Source organism: Glandiceps talaboti, chromosome 2 (assembly GCF_964340395.1).
Source record: "Glandiceps talaboti chromosome 2, keGlaTala1.1, whole genome shotgun sequence".
In the NCBI taxonomy this organism is placed as follows: Eukaryota; Metazoa; Hemichordata; class Enteropneusta; family Spengelidae; genus Glandiceps; species Glandiceps talaboti.
This window is the reverse complement of record NC_135550.1, coordinates 6736841-6754854: the sequence shown is the minus strand read 5'-3', so window position 1 is coordinate 6754854 and position 18014 is coordinate 6736841. Positions and strand designations below refer to the sequence as shown.

Genomic DNA, 18014 nt, shown 5'->3' with positions numbered 1-18014 from the left:
TAATAGCAATCATCCAGCTTTCTCATCTTTTCATTTGAATATTAGGTCCATTAACAAGCATTTCGATGTCAGATGACATTCGTCATAAATTTTCCATTATCGCACTTTCAGAAACATGGTTGTATGATACTGTTGATTGATTTACCATCGTGCCAATTGCACACCTGTAATCGAGAGTGCTCAAAGGGTGGTAGTGTTGCTTTGTATGTGCATACGTCATTGCCACATTCCCAAATTAATGATCTAAAGATTGCAAACTGTGAGTCACTGTTTGTAGAAACCGTTGTTGATAAGAAAGCAGTTGTAGTTGGCGTCATTTAAGAAAGCCAAACACTTCAATCAACGAATTTCTTGAGTTTTGAAATTTGTTTGAATTGCCTTTCATCTAAAAAATAAGAATTGTGTTATTCTTGGTGATTTAAATATTGATGTCAAGTCTAATTCAAATGTAACTAATTCTTACATAAGTCTTTTGCATTCATACAGCTTTGAACAAACCATCAATATTCGAACGAGGGTCAGTGACGTCACGAGCACTACGATTGACCACCTGCTTACAAATATAACTGATTATTTTTTAGAATTTGGGTGCATTAAAACTGATATAACCGATCACTTATCAACTTGTAATTGTCAAACATGAATTGACTTTCAAAAATACCACCGGATCAATTTCAAATAATTTAAATGAATACAGTACGTTATTCTTAAATGAAATTACGTCTCTTATTATCAAATACAAAATATGAACATTATTATATTATTGTTATTTATATTATTTAAATCGTCTGGATATAAAATGGGACGACTTTGTCTCAACAATGAATGTTACTGACAAGTGTAGATAGAGCATAACTTATGTTAAGACTAAAAATGCTTGCTATAATAAAACTGCCGTGGAGTTACCGTACACTGGAATAGGGAAAAGAAAGTTCAGGTAGACGGAATAAACAGGATAGCTTCAGACAAAATACCCACGCAATTCAGTACAAATAAAATTCACTATAACTAAACAAATAGTTGACCTTGATAATTGAAGGAAAGCATCGTGTAATCTCGTCCGTATTCAGCAATGAATTCACAATTGAACGTAGAAATCCCGCGAAGGAGAGTCTTGTCTATAAACGGACAATTCTGGCATACAAAAACACGAAAATTGTCAATGTAAATAGAAAGTGGAAATATTGGCTGTTTTAGCAGTGATAGCAAACTTATTTGTCGTATATATCCACTTTTATTACCTTGAAAATGATTTTCTCAAGACAAGCTTTTTTATCAATGTTAACAACATGTACTCAAAGTAAGATGGAAATTCTTTTCTTGTCAAATAAGATATCCAAAGGGTATATGTTTTTAATGCTTAATTCGCTGATTTTATTCTCCAAAGTTTGGAGCGTTGTTTGTACTATGCCTATACCTAGAGTAATGAATTGTTCATCAAAAGACAACCCATCATTTATGTATGATTCATTTCTTTTCATCATTTGAACAGAGAATCGTGAAAAGATTTGACGAATTGAACAAATGGAAGACAGTACTTGAACAGAAACAGAGGGGTGTTTATGATAAATGTTTCCTGTTTATTTCTAGTTCGTTCGGATATTTGGAGATATTTAGGACCACTTAGCATTTTTGTGATTTCCCGATGTCGATTTTATGAACTTCTTAATGCCATTTGGTGTTAATGCGGTGATATAGGCAACAGTCATAAAATATTCTGTTCATACCTCAGGGTTTGCATATATTCTCGTTGGATCCGACAAAAAAATCCTCCTTTGGTGTTACTAGTTGGTGGCATTAATGATATATACCAGCCCTTTTCTCTTTCCCCTCTCATTCTTAACAAGTAAATGTTGTTCCTTAAAAGGCAGTCCTGCTTCCTCTTACATTGTACATGATAACATAAAGGTAAACATAAATATATGTATCGGAGACTGAAATGTATATAATGTTAGGGATAGACGGACATAGACAGACAAACAGACATCACCATTTAATATGAAGGATAGATGGTCACAGACAGACAGACAGACAGACAGACAGACAGACAGACAGACAGACAGAACCATAACATAACCCTGCCCCTTATGCCCATAATGCAAAATCTAGAAATTGATATTGGGCTGCGCGGTGGCACTAGGCAGTATTCATGTATCATATTTGCATTTGAAATTGTGCCATCATTTAAGGTTTCTACATCATGAAAACAAAACTAATTTTCAAGAAATGGTAAGATATATGGTATTACAAAATTGTCTACACATATATTTATAAACATTTTCTACAATTTCGTTCTCAATCATTGTTTCACTTCTACACAACGTGCATTGTACACAAAGAAACCGACCACTTGTGGATACCATGCAACACTTTGTCACTCGCTATGTCTTTCTTGAATTATTTATTACAGTTGTATTTCTGGGAAATTTCCATTCACCAGAGGCAGTGTTTGAGCAGATATCTATACTCTACTCCATTCCAAGGTGAGCATTAAATATTCTCAATGTGCGAACAGAATACTAACAAACCTATGGATATAACAAAGCATTTCTTTCTTTCTTTCTTTCTTTCTTTCTTTCTTTCTTTCTTTCTTTAATTATGCCTCTGACAATAATGGTCACATTAGGCATAGAGTACATTCAGTTTGGTATTTGCATTAGGAATGCGTATATTGATTTCCACTTTTCCTGCCTAAGTAACTGAAAGAAATAAACCTTTATACTTTGTACCCAGAACTTGTTTTCTGTGAAGAAACTTTCTTTCACAATGATTTAAAATCTTAATATTTGGCATATTTCCCAGGTATCTGGCCAGGTCATTCACGTTCATACTTCCATACTTTCCTACTACAACAATGGAAAGAATTGATACTGAAGGCGAATAGCTATAGCAAAGGTACTTCTAATTTTCTTCCTTTTGTAATTGTATGGAAAAACAACATTATGGTAGTGCATGAGAAAACAATGTATTGGCTTACCATGCTAGGCCCTGCTCAGCTTATGGAAACTGTAAAACGAAAATACCAGTAATGTATCACATGCATTTTAATATGCGAAGGCTCCCAATTCAACTCGTAATATTTATTTAGTCAAGGATTACAAGTACTGGACAAGACACATTTCCTTATTATTCAAAAACCAATGTGGGAAAGAAAAAAGTAGGCTTGCAATAATACATTTGATTGAATGATATTTACAAAATCTATCAAAAACAGATAGTTGACCAACTTGAGTATTCAGTTCTGTCCACTTACCCCATTATACATTGTAGTCTGTACGTCGACTAGCAGAAATTAATGCAAAGGCCAACATGGATAATCATGAATTATGTTATTCGTTTTTAGACATTGGCAATGATTCTATCTGCAATCCCGTACACTACAAGAGGCCCAGCTTCGATTATCATTTACGATATTCATGTTCTGCAAGAAAGGTATTACTTCTCGGATGGAGTGATTCCAAGGTTAGTGGCGGGCAACTCTTAAAATAGCCCAAGGCATCTACATCGTGACACACATCAAAATCAAATCGTGATATTGATCATACGAATGTCATAGATATTATCGTTTCAAAATCAGTTACAGCTTTCCTCTACCAAGTCAATTTGTCGAACACAATAAAGTGTGCAAAAGGACATTACTGTCGCGACTGCGTACAATTTTCTTTCCGAGATAATATTTGTTGCTTTCAATCAAAACGTTCGAAATATTTTTAAATTCACGATCAAAAGAGATTTTGATCGTTAACCCGAAGAAGGATAAACATATTATTACACCGGTAAAAGGTATTCGCCTCAACTTAGTTGTCAATTCTTAACTACCTTTATACACTAACTGCATATTACACTTAATATTAGGATGTGCACAATGTGTATTGTACGTCATGGATATTGTAAAGATACTAGACTTAACAAGGCCAGGCTAGCATTATAGTAAAACATTTGTTACACTATTAAAGCAGTAACCGTATTTTGATAATTACTTGTTACACTGGGATAAAGTCGGCAATACCTTTACTATTAAGAGAAATTAACGGTTTATCAGACAAACGAAACATCCATATAGCATTTCCTGATGACGGTGCTTTCAAGAGATTCCACTTTATGCTTGACGGCTTTGAGACTATAACTTGTGCCAAGATAAAAGACGGAAACAAGAGAATGATTAAAATCAACGATGGTGAGTACTTGTTTATTCGTTTATTAACAGTTTGTCATAAAAATTCCACTGGTTTTGGAAACCGATGGTAAAGGTATGAAACAAAGAAACTATGCTCTCATGCTTACCGAAATTTTGCTGTTGATGAAACACTCAAATTCTACAAAATGTACAAGGTCTTTAAGTATTGTTGTGAAAATATATTGCAATGATTCATTTATACCCTTGTCGTCCTACATCACGGCAGCGCACGTCATTGTCATTGGTTCTGAGGTCCAAGTGCTCGAAATAGCAACCACAATGTTCTAAGGCACCATTACAACATTTTTCATAATTTATACTTGCACAGGTATAGTTTATATAATTTCTCACATTTGTCTTCATTCAGCCGGAAAATATTTTTAGCCTAATTAAGGGGTTTTGTCATTTCTCGTCCTCGACTCGTAGTGGCAAGGCCCCTTAGACAACTCGTAATTTCACTTGATTGATAAAGAAAAATAATGGGGAATAATATCAAGGTACTGATACCGTTACTTTCTAGGTGAGCCAGCTGGTAAACACGTGATCATTGTGGATGATTTAGCACACACTGGTGGAACAATGATAACTTGTGAACAGGTACTAGTCCACATCCTGTTTATACCTTATAAAACAAATAGTAGAATTACAAAGCTTATTCATAACTAATATCATACCAACTCAAATTGACAATATAAGTTATGTTTCTTGCATTTCACATGTCTGAATATTCGACGACTCTGGTGCTAAAATAATTCTTTTACATTTTGAAATATATTCCCTTAAAAGGTATAGATAAAAAGAGCAATAGATTCATTTATGAACTATCCCATGTTGACCATATTTATGTCTCATTTCAATCTCTTTTTTATATCGCATTGCAGGCACTCCTAGAAAAAGGTGCAATATCCATAAGTGCCTATGTAACCCATGCTGTATTTCCCCAGGAATCCTGGAGAAAGTTTATTGACAGTGAGGTCAAATTTGAAACTTTCTGGATTACCGACTCCATTCCACATGCAAAGGAAATAGCAGAGCACAGACCATTCAAACTCTTACCTCTGAGTGATATCATCGCAGATATCTTGGTAAATTTTGATCTGCAGCTGGGATAAGGGGAACGTTAAAATCTGAATTGAGAACACCTGTCTTTCTATTTGCACCCTTTGTAGGTAGCCATAGTCAAGTTGGTTCATACATATTGGTAATTGCCTGTACAAAAAAACACATGTGGTGCACAATGTTTAGCTGCCCATGTCTACATTGCGCTACGTGGGACTACAGGTATATTTGAGTAGACAAACGGGAAAAACTATCACTGGTGTGGGAAGATCACAAAAAGTGGCTATTTCAAATTTCTTTTCATAACTATTTTCAAGATATGATGCATGATGTACACAACGAGGCATTGTCATATAAAGCTATATAGTCTCTTTACACCAACAGTACAACGTCCTCCCGAGATCGCGGGATAGGAACAATACCTATAGCTCGTGAGATGAAAGTTCACAGAATACTGATTTACAAGATTGTTATTGAGTAATTGTACAATGAAAACTACACAATGACGACATTATGTTGTGTTATTAATACAATTCATTCATTTTTAAGGCACCCACAAAAGTCAATGGTGGCAAAGAAGAACTTCGGGTCTTAAATATTATAACAATTTACTATTTGGAAATCTAAATAAAATATATATGTACTAGGGTCGCCATGATTTATACGTTATAGGTACTAACGTTGCCATGATTTATACGTATAGGTACTAGCGTTGCCATGCACATCCTGCTTCTCCTGCTTCAAACTTTTTAAAACTTTCTAAGCATCGATTATCAATTTGTAATTGTATATGAGGAGGAATCACATGTGAACACTTGTATTTCTCCATGATTTCTTTGCTCTTTGGATGGTTGGTGTATTCAATAGCAATCGCAGCAATACCTATATTCAATGAAATATATAGACAAATTAAGATTCAAACAGTTATAAATAATTCATCTCTGTATTTGGTTGAACAATTCATTCACACCATTTGTAACCTGATACTTATAATACTATGCAAATTGGTAGTTGTAGACAATTCTGCAAATGTCAAATGCGAGTGTGTATCTTAGGCAACAAAGATGATACAACATTACCATCACATTAAATCCTTTTCCCTCGCACATTATTGAACAATATTTTCTTAAAAGCACTTGGTGGGACAATCCACCGGAATGTCTTAGTTGTAAATTGATTTTTTTTTCAACTCAAAAGGGGCGAGTCATCTCAGCAAAAGTTATAACTGACATGGCCTTCTCAGGTGTAAATAATTGTTTTCATGTCCTCGCACACTCCTATTAGTTGTCTCTACTGCAACTGACACACATTTTCAATAAGTACAGACCACAAAACACACTTTGAGTTTTCAATAATTGAATTGTAAATAATTATCGACCACAAACACACTTTTGAGTTGTAAATAACTATTGAAAACATAACTAAGAAAAGGTGTAGTCAATGAAACAACCTTAACTAACCAACCTGCCACTTTTCCTTTCAGTCTTTCAACCAAATTGATAGCAACTTGCATTGTACCACCTGTCTCAATCCATTGATCAACAATTAGTACTCTAGTACCTGAACACATGGACAGGAAGTAGACAGTAAAACTTCCAGTAAATGAATAATTTAAAATTATTCAGTATAGAGCAGTCACTGTACAATACTTAAACAAATGAATGTGTCAAAATATGATTCAGTCAATTCAAATAAATATTTGGTCCTATTTCCCTGAAGAAGTGGAAAACCTTTCAAAAAAATACTTCACTCATCAAAAAAATTCCATACTTTTGACAAACATTAGAAAGATAATGCGTGTAGCAAAGTTTTCTCATCTAGCTAGTTTAATGAAATAGTTTTGCAGCATCATCAAGCTTTAAGTACAGTACAATACCTTCCGGAAAAGCATCAGTTCGTAGCTGTAAGCATTTCTCTCTCTTCATGTAGTCAACGTAATGTTCTTCTACTGTTTCTACACAAAGACCGCCTTTCTTCACTAACGTTATGAACCCCTTTTTCAAGGCAACAGCTACAGCAGCACCTGTAAATTACAATCACTAATTTGATTACAACACATCATGTGACATTAGTTACTCAGTATCTCTTCTACGGTTTCACTTTATTACTAGCTTGGTATCAATCAACAATTCATGAAGTATCGAGGGATGCATAATATGGATCATTGATTCACTCTGTTATGTTATGATTTTTACCTACCCAAGATAAACCCCATTGCATCAATACCAATAACTAAATCAATCTGGCTGGTATCAAATGGTTCTAACATGTCAGCAACACAGTCTTGAAGTGCCTGTATGTAGTAAATAAAATCGTATCACTACTAATAAATAGAGTGAACCCGAAGTACAGAAATGTTGTAACATACAAAACGTACACACTCTGTATTAAAAATAAGTCATCCATCCATTGCAGGGAACGAAGTGTCATTTAAGCTGTCAGTCTATCTCTATGTCAGAATTAAACGTTTCTAGTTTTAATTTTTCTTCTTTTTGGGGGGACATTCGGATATCATCTTATTCTTAATAATACAATACATTTTTTAAATGAATAAGCACAAGGATCTAAAACATCCAAGTTTACTTGAATAACGGTGGTGAGTTGGAACACAAACTGAGATAGTATTATTATGTGATCGGTCGACACATATCCTAGACACTAGAAATACATTGGGCTCAGAAGAATAATTATTAATTGAAGCAATGACAATGAGAATATCTACTTAAAAACATATTAAAATTACTGTCAATACTACAAAATGAATCATGCCATCTCTTTGACCAGATTTTATTGAGATTAATGGCAGCTGAAGAGCTTCAAGCTTGGACTTTCTTTGCAATTGTATTCTTATCAGCCATAATACAGGCATGTCGCACAAACATATCACTTCGTACCTCAGGGTTTGCATACAATCTTGATGAATCCACCCAACTAAATTCTTTGTTGCAGTCGGTGGGTGCCATTAATGATAGATACCAGTTCTTTTCTCTCTTCCTACTCATCGTTATCAAATCAAATGTGTAATGCTGCTACTGTTGTAGTAAACAGGAGTACAAAAGTTAACAAAATAAATATAGATTATCACAGCAAAACCCAATGGATAGAGGCAGGCTATTACTTTAACATTTCAATGGCCGCTAAACTATTGAAAGATAAACTTGTCCCAATGGTTCACTGATCAGAAAGTTTCCAAAAGATAAAATCGGGTCAATAATTTTGAGGTTGCGCTCTGGGTGTAACAACTGGAGGTCTTCTACGTTTGAAGACATAATTTTCAACACTGTGTGTTGGTTGATAACTGGCATTATGTACAATTCGGTAACACGTTTAGCATCTTACCGTGGAGTGTCTCCTCATAACGTAAAGTGATGCGAATTATCCCAAGTACAATATGAGTGAAAATGGACATGGAGTATACACAGTCCATGATAGTGATATGTGAACATGAGACAAGGTAGGGCTGACTAGACCGCCTTCCTCTAATAACATGGATGTTTATATACACTGTAGTGGTGTCATAGTGAAATAAGTTTTCATATATAGGTATTTGAGATTTGAGATATAAAGATTGATGGTCAAAGTCAAAGGTCAGTTTTAAACGAAAGCTCTTCTCTTAAAAATACAGAATGTATAAACTTGAACTGTCTCTATATGTGCAAACCCTTGAAAAGTATGGAAAACTTTACTAATTAATTTTGAATATAGGTCAAAGTCATGATCAAGGGTTAGTATGTTATCAGAAAGCTAACCTCTAATGATGTTGAGGCAGGAAATTGAATGGTTACGTTCTGAACAAAATTTCAAGATATATTGAGCAATTTCTTTTTAACCTTAAGGGTCAAGGTCAAGGTCAAATTACAGCACTTCCTTGTTGCAATAATTGTAGCGTTAGTTGTTGATTTTGGGGTTTATCTTTCTTTGTGAGCGTTTTATCGTTTGAGCAAAAGCTGAAAACCTCAAAATTAACAACTAACGTTACCACTATTACAGTGACTTCCAAGTGCCACTGCCATTAAGGCATTATTATTATCGTCCGATTTTAAGTCTTGGACATGTAGTATGGATTGAAACGTACCTTTTTGGCACACTCTTGAGTCAGTCCACGGTTAAAGCCCAGCGAGCCACAACCCAAACAGCTTAATATGAAGTAGTGATGGAGGTACAATAATATAAAATTATAGATACAGCCCCAGCGTCTATGAAATAACGAACACATCAGATGTGACCCATACGACCTGTGTGACCATAACAGCGCCATCAAGCGTCTGGGTTCACAACTTAAGGTCAGTGCGTAGACACTGGTACATGTACACACACGATGACAGGAATTGGCGTACTTGTTAATAATTGAAAGAAAACAGTAAATAGATTGACAAATAAGAATCGATGGCTGATTTCGAGAGCAATTTCCAGGACTGATTCCATTTTGAAAAAAAAGTGAGTAGTGTTATGACCACCGATAACCTTTCTGTCAATCAAAATGTGGCGTCACACTTACAGTTCATAGTAGACAACGGTGTGTTAACTGGCCTTATTCGGGCGACAACATACGTCAGTTCCCCCTTGCGTTGGTCACCCCAAACCCTGCATCCAAGCCCAGTCAACCTGTGAAATTGTTTTAATTAGTTGATGCAGAATTAAATATAGTGATTGTTTACTACAAATATGGCTGCCATTCAGCAAAAATTATATGAACACCCAAAATAATGCTTTTGTATACTTCTTTTCTTCAATATTACTTGTAGACATGATTTAAAAGAAATTGGCAATATGTAAACACTACCATGTTGGAATTGGCTCGATTTTGATAATTGACCCTGAAGGTCAAGGTCAAAGGTCTCCACAGATAGCTTGCATCTGATAATATGGGGTAGACACTGGAACGGAGTGTCTGTTTATTAGTTTTTGAGTTACGCAGTAAATATTGACTTTTAACTACAAATATGGCCGTAATTGGGTCATATTTGCATATATCAAATTGACGTGCATATGTACCACATGACATGTCCCCTTTGTGTCAGGTTTGAAAGAAATCAGATATTGCATGTCTGAAAAATGAGGTATTACGGACGCATGCACGGAGCCCATTGTAATGGCATGAATGTGTTTAAGTATCCTTATCTTCCAAGCTTTAAGTCAAAGATAATGCACGATTTGTTTATCACATGATTACTGCCATTTTTGTTTCTAGCCACGTAGCAATCTACCTGAAACATTGGTGACAAGCTTGTCAAGGTTTTAAAGTTGTAAGGATGGTGGAACGATCAGAGGATCCATCGCTGTTTACAACTATTCCAACTCAACCAACAGAAAAGAAACCAGGACAGCTGACGTCACAACAACTGGCACAGTTCTTTGAAGAGGTGTGGTAATTGATTATAATATCTCTTGAAGTCGTGAAATAATAGAATTATAAAACCCTTATGTCAACCGAGGACATAATAATGGTGTCAGACTGTTTTGGTGATGTCACTGCAATGAATTACACAGGCTGACCCTATAGCTTCTATATTCAACAATTCTAAATCTGCAGATTCAAGGCTAGACATTTGCCATGCCGTCAAAAGTCTCTACATTATTCTAACTTGTAACAGAGTGTAAATGATAATTCTAGACGGTTTGCAATGCTGTATTTCCATAGTATGTACATATGCAAGTAATGGCTTAAAAGTGATATTTGCTCAAGTAGCTATGTGAACTATGTAAACTACACTCGGCAGATTTATCTGAAAACTAGTTGGATAATGGGATATTTTTGAGGGTGTCTAGATAAAAAGCTATTCCAAACATAGATTACCATCATCAGTATGCAAATTAGGTCAAGATCCGACTATAACATGGGTGGGTGGTCTAAGTTTGATTGAGATGTTCTTGTTGAACGGGGCTCATCGTAAATTGGCAAATTCATGTGTGTCTAAAATGTGATATTTGGTGAAAACTCAAAAATAAATAGGTGGACGGGGGTTGAAATTTTGTTAGTTCTATAAATAGGTGCGTCTCAGGTGCAGCCAACGAAGGTGTTCGTGCGAAAAGCTGTTCCTACACGATTTTTCAGTCGGCGGGCAATTTCCAAGCTTGGCCAGAGGGAGGGGGAACATGGCCCGGTATTTCAACGGGCAACATATATTTCAGCTGCGGTAAGATATGGGGAAAGGGGAAGGCAATGCGGGCAGTTTTCGATATTTGTTCAGGACGTTAGTGAACAAATTTTACAATTTTTTTTTTACAATATTCACATTAATTGTGTCATCGAAACTAGCGAGACAGTGTATTGAGATTGTAGCACAATGTAACATGTCAACTGTCAATACGTATATAGAAGTTTGTTTTGAGGTATGATCAAATAATCTTGAGTAAATTTAACATTAGGTCTTCGACGAATAGTGGGCAGAGGTCATATGTCTGGTAGAGGGTATAGGAGAGAGGGGAAACCTTGGCGGGAGGATAGGTCGTGTAATATCGCAGTGGGAGGGCAGATACGAACAGCTTTCACTTTCCCCTCCGATCTTGAATCAAATTAACGTAAAATTATGTAAAAAGTGTTCATTAGCTATGTTTTAACTTTCTGTAATGATTTCAGAAAAATGACTCGTTGGCTTCATTCGTCTAGCTAAAAACAGTGATACACATATTCCTAACAACAACGACCATTCCCTTGGCTACAGCTTAATGCTTATTATTTGCAAATGTAACAAAGGATATGTGTTATTCAGTCAATAAAAATCAAGAAATTGGCACAGTTCTTATCAACGATGGCCAAATCTTTCACAATATCCACTGAAATCCAGTGTCTTTTTACAAGATACCAATAGTGATGGGTAGTGAAGTGAATGATCACTCTAAAATAACACGAATGTGTATAGCAACCATTGCTACAACCATAGCAACAATTACAATCTCTTAGCTATGGGCTTTCGATCGAGATCTCTGGTCCAATTAACAAGTTACTTTTGCGTATATAACAGTAATGAGGGGTAGTCAAGTGAATAATCATTTGAAAATAAACACAAATGTGCATAGTAAGCATGGATACACTTATAGCAATAACCAAATAATGGTGTCTTTTACAATGATAACAGTGATGGATATCAATCAACCCATACATACATTCAGTCCTTACCCAAACTTGGCAGTTATGCTGCAACTTCATATTGCCCCTGTTTTTGTCTACTAGGGTTATGTGCTAGTACCTGATTACTTCAGCAGAGAAGAACTACAACCAGTGAGAGAGGCAGTGTCAAGCTGTGTTGACAAGCTAGTCAATAAACTATACGATGCTGGAAAAATTAAAAGTAGGTTCCAATTTTATATAATAGTAATGGTTGAGATTTTTTGGGAATGATTTACCATAGAAAATATTCTATGACGTCCAAAGTATAACTAACATCTCCTTTTTATTTTGTTTCAACCCTGATACACACACACACACACACACACACACACACACACACACACACACACACACACACACACACACACACACACAAGAAAAACATCGTGATGCAGGTCTTTTCAAAAGAATGACTCTGATTGATAAGGAGTTTCCAGGAGCAGTTGTTCTTTTAATCAAGACAGGCTGGCTGCCCCAGGTAGGTATATATTAACATGGCGTAGAATTACCAGCATTTGAAGGTCACACAAGAAAGTGCTTGATACCTTGAAATGTTGGTGTTCTTGAAAAGTTCATTAGTTATTGGTCAAAATGTATTTTTGAATTCTGTAGATTTTCATATTTTACAGGTTTATTATTTACTTTCAACATCTTGTTTTCGTATAGGTCAGATATTACATTTGGCTTGTTTCATAAACGGTACATATATTTGTCTCTTTTATCTATAGGCTTTTCGAGATCTATGGTCCAGTGAAAGACTTCTAAATGTAGCTGAACAGCTTATTGGTCCAGAAATTGCTGGTCATCCTGTGTGGAATCTACGAGTTAAGGTAGATATCTTGTAATCATGATACACATGATTTGCTGGCATATCTCACTTGTCACTCTATGGCTGTATCCTTGTTTTATTTATCATATTTGATGTGACATGCATATCTATGTTCAATATGCTATCATAAATAAATATTATAGCATTATAACTATAATTATATCTGTATTACTTTGACAGACCCCTCACACTGAGGAAGTCACGGTACCCTGGCACCAAGGTAACATCCTGGGGGAGTGGAGGGGGAGGGGGGTTACTCCTATAGAAAGGTGTACGGGTATGTGCACAGGGTCCAGCGAGCATGTAATTGATTGATCGATCGATTTATTTATTTATGGCAAAATAAAACTTTTTTTGTGTGATATTGATTAATTGACTCATTGATTTTTGTGGTGATATAATTTTTTAAAATAAAGACTACTAATTTAATTTATATGATCATGCCCATTTGGATATTATTATTGTTTATATTCTTTATTATAATTTACATAATTGTGTATGATAGCGAGCGATCAAACAAATGTTGGGCAAATATGGCTTATCATGAATAGTGGTGTACATTACATTTTGATATACTTCAGATGCTGCATATTTGGATCCAGGTGCTAAGAACGTTTTACAGCCAACAGCCTGGATTCCATTGTTAGATACGAATGAACATAATGGATGTATGCAGGTAAATTAAAGTGACCATATCATATGGATGAAGATTTGGGTATTTATTTTGGATTTTGGATTTATAAAACAAATTTATCATGGCTTCCTACATGAAAAATCAATTTGAATGAACATATTTCAAGCAAATGTTTCACATTGATTTTTCAAGTAAGAAGTCATAATAAAATTGTTTTATAAATTAAAAATCCAAAGTAAATACCCAAATCCTCATCCATATGACCACCTTAACCAAACAGTAGACATTTCTATCGTGTGTGATTTTATGTAATGTGTGTGATTTATCAAATAGCATAATAGTATATTTATCGTTAAAAAGGGCACAAGCCGAGTTTATAAGTTTTTGGGATGTAATTTGTTTCTGAATATTAAACGGTACTCACAGTATTCTACTTACTGAAGCACACTCAACCATCACTTTCAATTGACTGAACTCAAACCTGGTATTAAGATATATCTTATTTAAAAAAATCTGTTTATTATATGTACATGACAGCTTCGAGAAAATCCCACTACTATAGTACTATGCACCCAACTGTTCTAACATATAAATGCCAGAAGGCAATTGTAATATCATAGAAGGCATGCAACAGCATTAACATTATACTAGAATAATTCTATAATTGAGATTTTATGCGAATATTTTCATTTGAGTAAAAAGCTTACAAACTGAACTTGTGCCACTTTAATAAAATGCGACTGAACAGATTGAAATTATTGAATATTGATTTTCATTTCTATAATAGTAATACTTTGATATATTTCTGCTTAAGATATTTTTATTCATGTGATCGTACTTTCAATGTTTCCCTCGTGAATAACCGAAGAAACAGTTGTCTTTTCTCACTGGTTTAGAAGACTGTATGTTACTTGTATAGCACGAGACTGCAAGATACTAGTATGTCGTGTCACTCCGCCCTCACCGGCGTCGAGGGAGGCCGATGTGTGAGGGCGCCCCATCACAGCGTACCTTACAGACTAGCAAAGAAGCAACACTTATTCAAATTTCAATTATATAGGTTTGACACATTCATTTTACTTCAGAGATCATTTAATCGAAAATTTATTGAACAACATAGGTTATCAAGGGTTCTAAGCCTGGTGTTCTGGCCACACATACATGTTGTGCTGGGGGGACTTGGTATATAGAACTCAGTGAAGAGGAAATGGAAAAATCATTAAATGTGAATATGAAGGAAGATGTCGTCACATGTGAGGTGCCTTATGGGGGTGTGTTGTTTCTGAACAATATGATACCACATAGAAGGTAAGGTTAACATTTTAATTGCTGGACACACATAGCATTTTTATTCCGAGTAATTAATCTGCTCTCACAACAGTATTTTGGCCACAACCACAAAGAAGCCTTTTGGTATTTATAATGATGCAAAGTATTGAAAACTTGAAGAAAATGAACGGTATTATTTGCTATATTTGCTAAAGATTACAGAAGGTTTACTTTCCTATTTGAAGAAAAGTGGGCACACAGTGTATATACGTGAAGTCAGATGCTAAGGGTATGCAGTTGGCACTTTTTCTTCATCAGGAGTCATTTGATCTCACCAAAATGACAACAGCACCCATTTATGTGCGAGTGATACCTGTAGAACTCGAAGGCACTTTGTCAAAGTGACTCCCCACTTCACATGGTGTTTTCCAAGACGAAAATGTGCAGCCCCTATTATCTGTATATTTGTTTGCAGTTTGGAGAACTATTCAGAGGATATTCGATGGAGTTTGGATTTAAGATGGCAAAGACCTGATCTTCCTAATGGCTTCTATGGATTGAAAAACCATGTCTTGATGAGAACAAGCAAAGATCCCAAGCATATAATAGACTTTGATGCCTTTGATAAAGTGGACAGACATTCTGAGGCTCATAAATCAACAGAGGTGGGTGTTATAAAATGCTACACAAACGCCTGTCAATTTAATCTATTTTCAACTTCTACTCTGAAACAGGCAGCCAGATGCATTAATATTTGGTGTGCATGTTCCTAGGGTTGACACCATTCAGCTTGGCTTAAACTGTCTTATCATTCTGATGGAAAATTAATTCCAATAAATCTTTTCAAGTGTAGAGACATACATAGAATTTTAGTTCATATTTTTGTGATAGTTATGACGTAGAGACTGGGAATTATTCTTTGCTTTCAAGTCCCCCCCCCCCCACACACACTAACATTTTTCATAACGTTTGGCTCTTTCATTTGTGTATGATATAGGGTGAGGAGGCTGATGAATTTGACACAACAGCCCCTGGACCCTGGATGAAGCGTTGGGAAATTGTGCATCATAACAGACACACAGCAAAACTGCTGTCTACATCTGGTGATACCAAGAAAGCGTAGAGTACTGTCTGCATGGAAGAAAAAATTATAGACGCACCTTAGGAGACTATCAATATCAGAATAGAAAGATTATACACAACACATGGAAGTCGTTAATCATTTCAAATACCTTCAATTTCAGCCAAAAACATTTTGAAAATGTTCTGGCGTTTAGTATGGTACGATTGTAAGAACGAAGGTTGCAAAATAGAATTGCTGCACTAAAAGCCTAAAAGGAAAAGTCCAGTCAGACTTATTTCTGCCTTCAGTACACTTGTATTGATTATTGCTATCAACTTAAAGGTAAAGTCCAGTCAGACTTATTTCTGCCTTTAGTACACTTGTATTGCTGACTGCTATCAACTTCCATATGATTTTGAGTGATAAAATAGCAGTTTGGTAACTTCGCAATTTTGAAACCTTGTATTGAAGCCCTACTGCACTTACACTTGTTCTACAATTTTGGGGATTTCCTGCAAGGAATTGTGGGAAAACTTGACATCAGATTTTCCACATTCTCTGTGAAATCGAAGATGACACATGACTTGTAATAAAATTCCAGATTTTGTCTACAGACATATTCAATAATATTGGGCTGGTATGTAAACGAATGTCAATATGATCAATATAAAATGATTATATATAATATTAAAATAAATAATGTGATAAAGATTTTTGTATTCTGTTTTCAAACTGAAGGTAATTGTCTATTCCTTGTCAATAAAATTACATGTCAAAAACTCAAACACCCCTGCCTAAGTTCCTCTGTGTTATGACTTTGATGACTGTAATGTATTTTCCTCTGTTTGCTTTGTCTCCTCGTCTAAAAGACCAACCATCTGAGCACTGACTTCCCACAGTTTCTTAGCAACATCATCATCCTTTGCTTGTGGAGTACACTCTGCTTCCTTGCAATTACTGAAGACAAAGCATATCATGAAATCATGATTAGGTTCAAGTCATTTTGACAGAGTAGTCTGTCAGTCTGTCTGTGTGTGTGTCTGTGTGCATTTTAAATTTTCATTGGTAGGACTTGTAGTTGTTGTTAGAGCTATGGCTACCAAGACTAACGTCTGAAACTTTTGTAACCTATCATTCAAATGTCCTTTCACAAGCCTGCCTCAGTTAAAGTATTTAATGACATCTAGAAAAGGTATCTGTAACTTGGATGTGCGACTCACACAAACTCAGTTTTAACATTCTCACTTTTGTGCATTTCTAACCCCCTCTGCTTGCAGTGAACTACTTGATTAATTGGTTGGGTTTTCCTTTTAGTGTGTTTGGCTCAGCTATCACCCACATCTGTACTGTATATATGAAAAAAATCTCAATACTCACAAGAAATATTTCCCTGATACACTCTGAAGGTCTTCAGCTACTGCACAATATATACTACTCTGTGCACCTTCTTCAGGTGTCCTTACAAATAACCAAAAAAGAGGACCCAAGACAGACATTGAAAATGCTGACTGTTGCATCTTGGTGTGTCTTCCAATCTGTGTTTTCACTATACCTGGATTGACTGCATTGGCAGTCACACCACTACCTGCAATGCAATGAATAAATATTCTACAAAACACTGGGTATGGGTTACATGATATTATATTATACCAGTATATTGATGGTGGAAATCGAGGGATCTGATTGGTCTAGACATCGAACTAGCGCGTCTAAAACGAGTGATAATGCACTGCTGGTACGATAATGCACTGCTGGCATGCGTCCAAATTTTGTTCGTCTACGAGCGTTAAGTTGTTGTCCGCCGTGATACTGATAGTGAAATCTTCGAATTGTCAGAGGAGGATTTTCTCTCAATGAGACAATATTTTATGA

At 35.5% G+C, this 18014-nt stretch overlaps 3 protein-coding genes across 3 annotated transcripts; 2 read left to right on the top strand and 1 right to left on the bottom strand.

Moving 5' to 3' along the window:
• Positions 1-2361: 2361 nt before the first annotated feature.
• Positions 2362-5289, top strand: LOC144453719 (uncharacterized). The gene is given in 7 exon segments (XM_078145052.1): positions 2362-2483; positions 2803-2876; positions 2879-2895; positions 3344-3469; positions 4000-4177; positions 4698-4774; positions 5059-5289. Coding segments are annotated over 7 exon segments (825 nt in total).
• LOC144453343 (adenine phosphoribosyltransferase-like) lies at positions 3968-9416 on the bottom strand. The gene is made up of 7 exons (XM_078144609.1): positions 9312-9416; positions 8131-8268; positions 7436-7529; positions 7113-7259; positions 6701-6796; positions 5917-6118; positions 3968-5386 (listed from the first exon to the last, which is right to left on the bottom strand). The coding sequence occupies exons 2-6, from the start codon at positions 8236-8238 to the stop codon at positions 5943-5945; spliced, it is 621 nt and encodes a 206-aa protein (XP_078000735.1). The 5' UTR covers positions 8239-8268; positions 9312-9416; the 3' UTR covers positions 3968-5386; positions 5917-5942.
• Positions 9417-9542: 126 nt separating this feature from the next.
• Positions 9543-16785, top strand: LOC144453411 (uncharacterized). Its single transcript, XM_078144697.1, has 10 exons — positions 9543-9673; positions 10428-10599; positions 12411-12528; positions 12725-12825; positions 13076-13177; positions 13357-13396; positions 13758-13852; positions 14931-15118; positions 15555-15744; positions 16077-16785. Exons 2-10 carry the CDS (start codon positions 10489-10491, stop codon positions 16200-16202), a joined length of 1071 nt encoding a protein of 356 aa, XP_078000823.1. The 5' UTR covers positions 9543-9673; positions 10428-10488; the 3' UTR covers positions 16203-16785.
• The last annotated feature ends 1229 nt before the right edge of the window (positions 16786-18014 follow it).

Excerpts from the sequence above, each read along its gene's own strand:
- LOC144453411 (XM_078144697.1), top strand. The coding sequence starts at position 10,489 with ATGGTGGAACGATCAGAGGATCCATCGCTGTTTACAACTATTCCAACT. Across the intron at positions 10,600-12,410 it reads TGGCACAGTTCTTTGAAGAG|GGTTATGTGCTAGTACCTGA; the intron begins GTGTGGTAATTG and ends TTTGTCTACTAG. Across the intron at positions 13,853-14,930 it reads AACATAATGGATGTATGCAG|GTTATCAAGGGTTCTAAGCC; the intron begins GTAAATTAAAGT and ends TGAACAACATAG.
- LOC144453343 (XM_078144609.1), bottom strand. The coding sequence starts at position 8,238 with ATGAGTAGGAAGAGAGAAAAGAACTGGTATCTATCATTAATGGCACCC. Across the intron at positions 7,530-8,130 it reads GATTGTATGCAAACCCTGAG|GCACTTCAAGACTGTGTTGC; the intron begins GTACGAAGTGAT and ends TACTACATACAG. Across the intron at positions 6,797-7,112 it reads AACTGATGCTTTTCCGGAAG|GTACTAGAGTACTAATTGTT; the intron begins GTATTGTACTGT and ends CCATGTGTTCAG.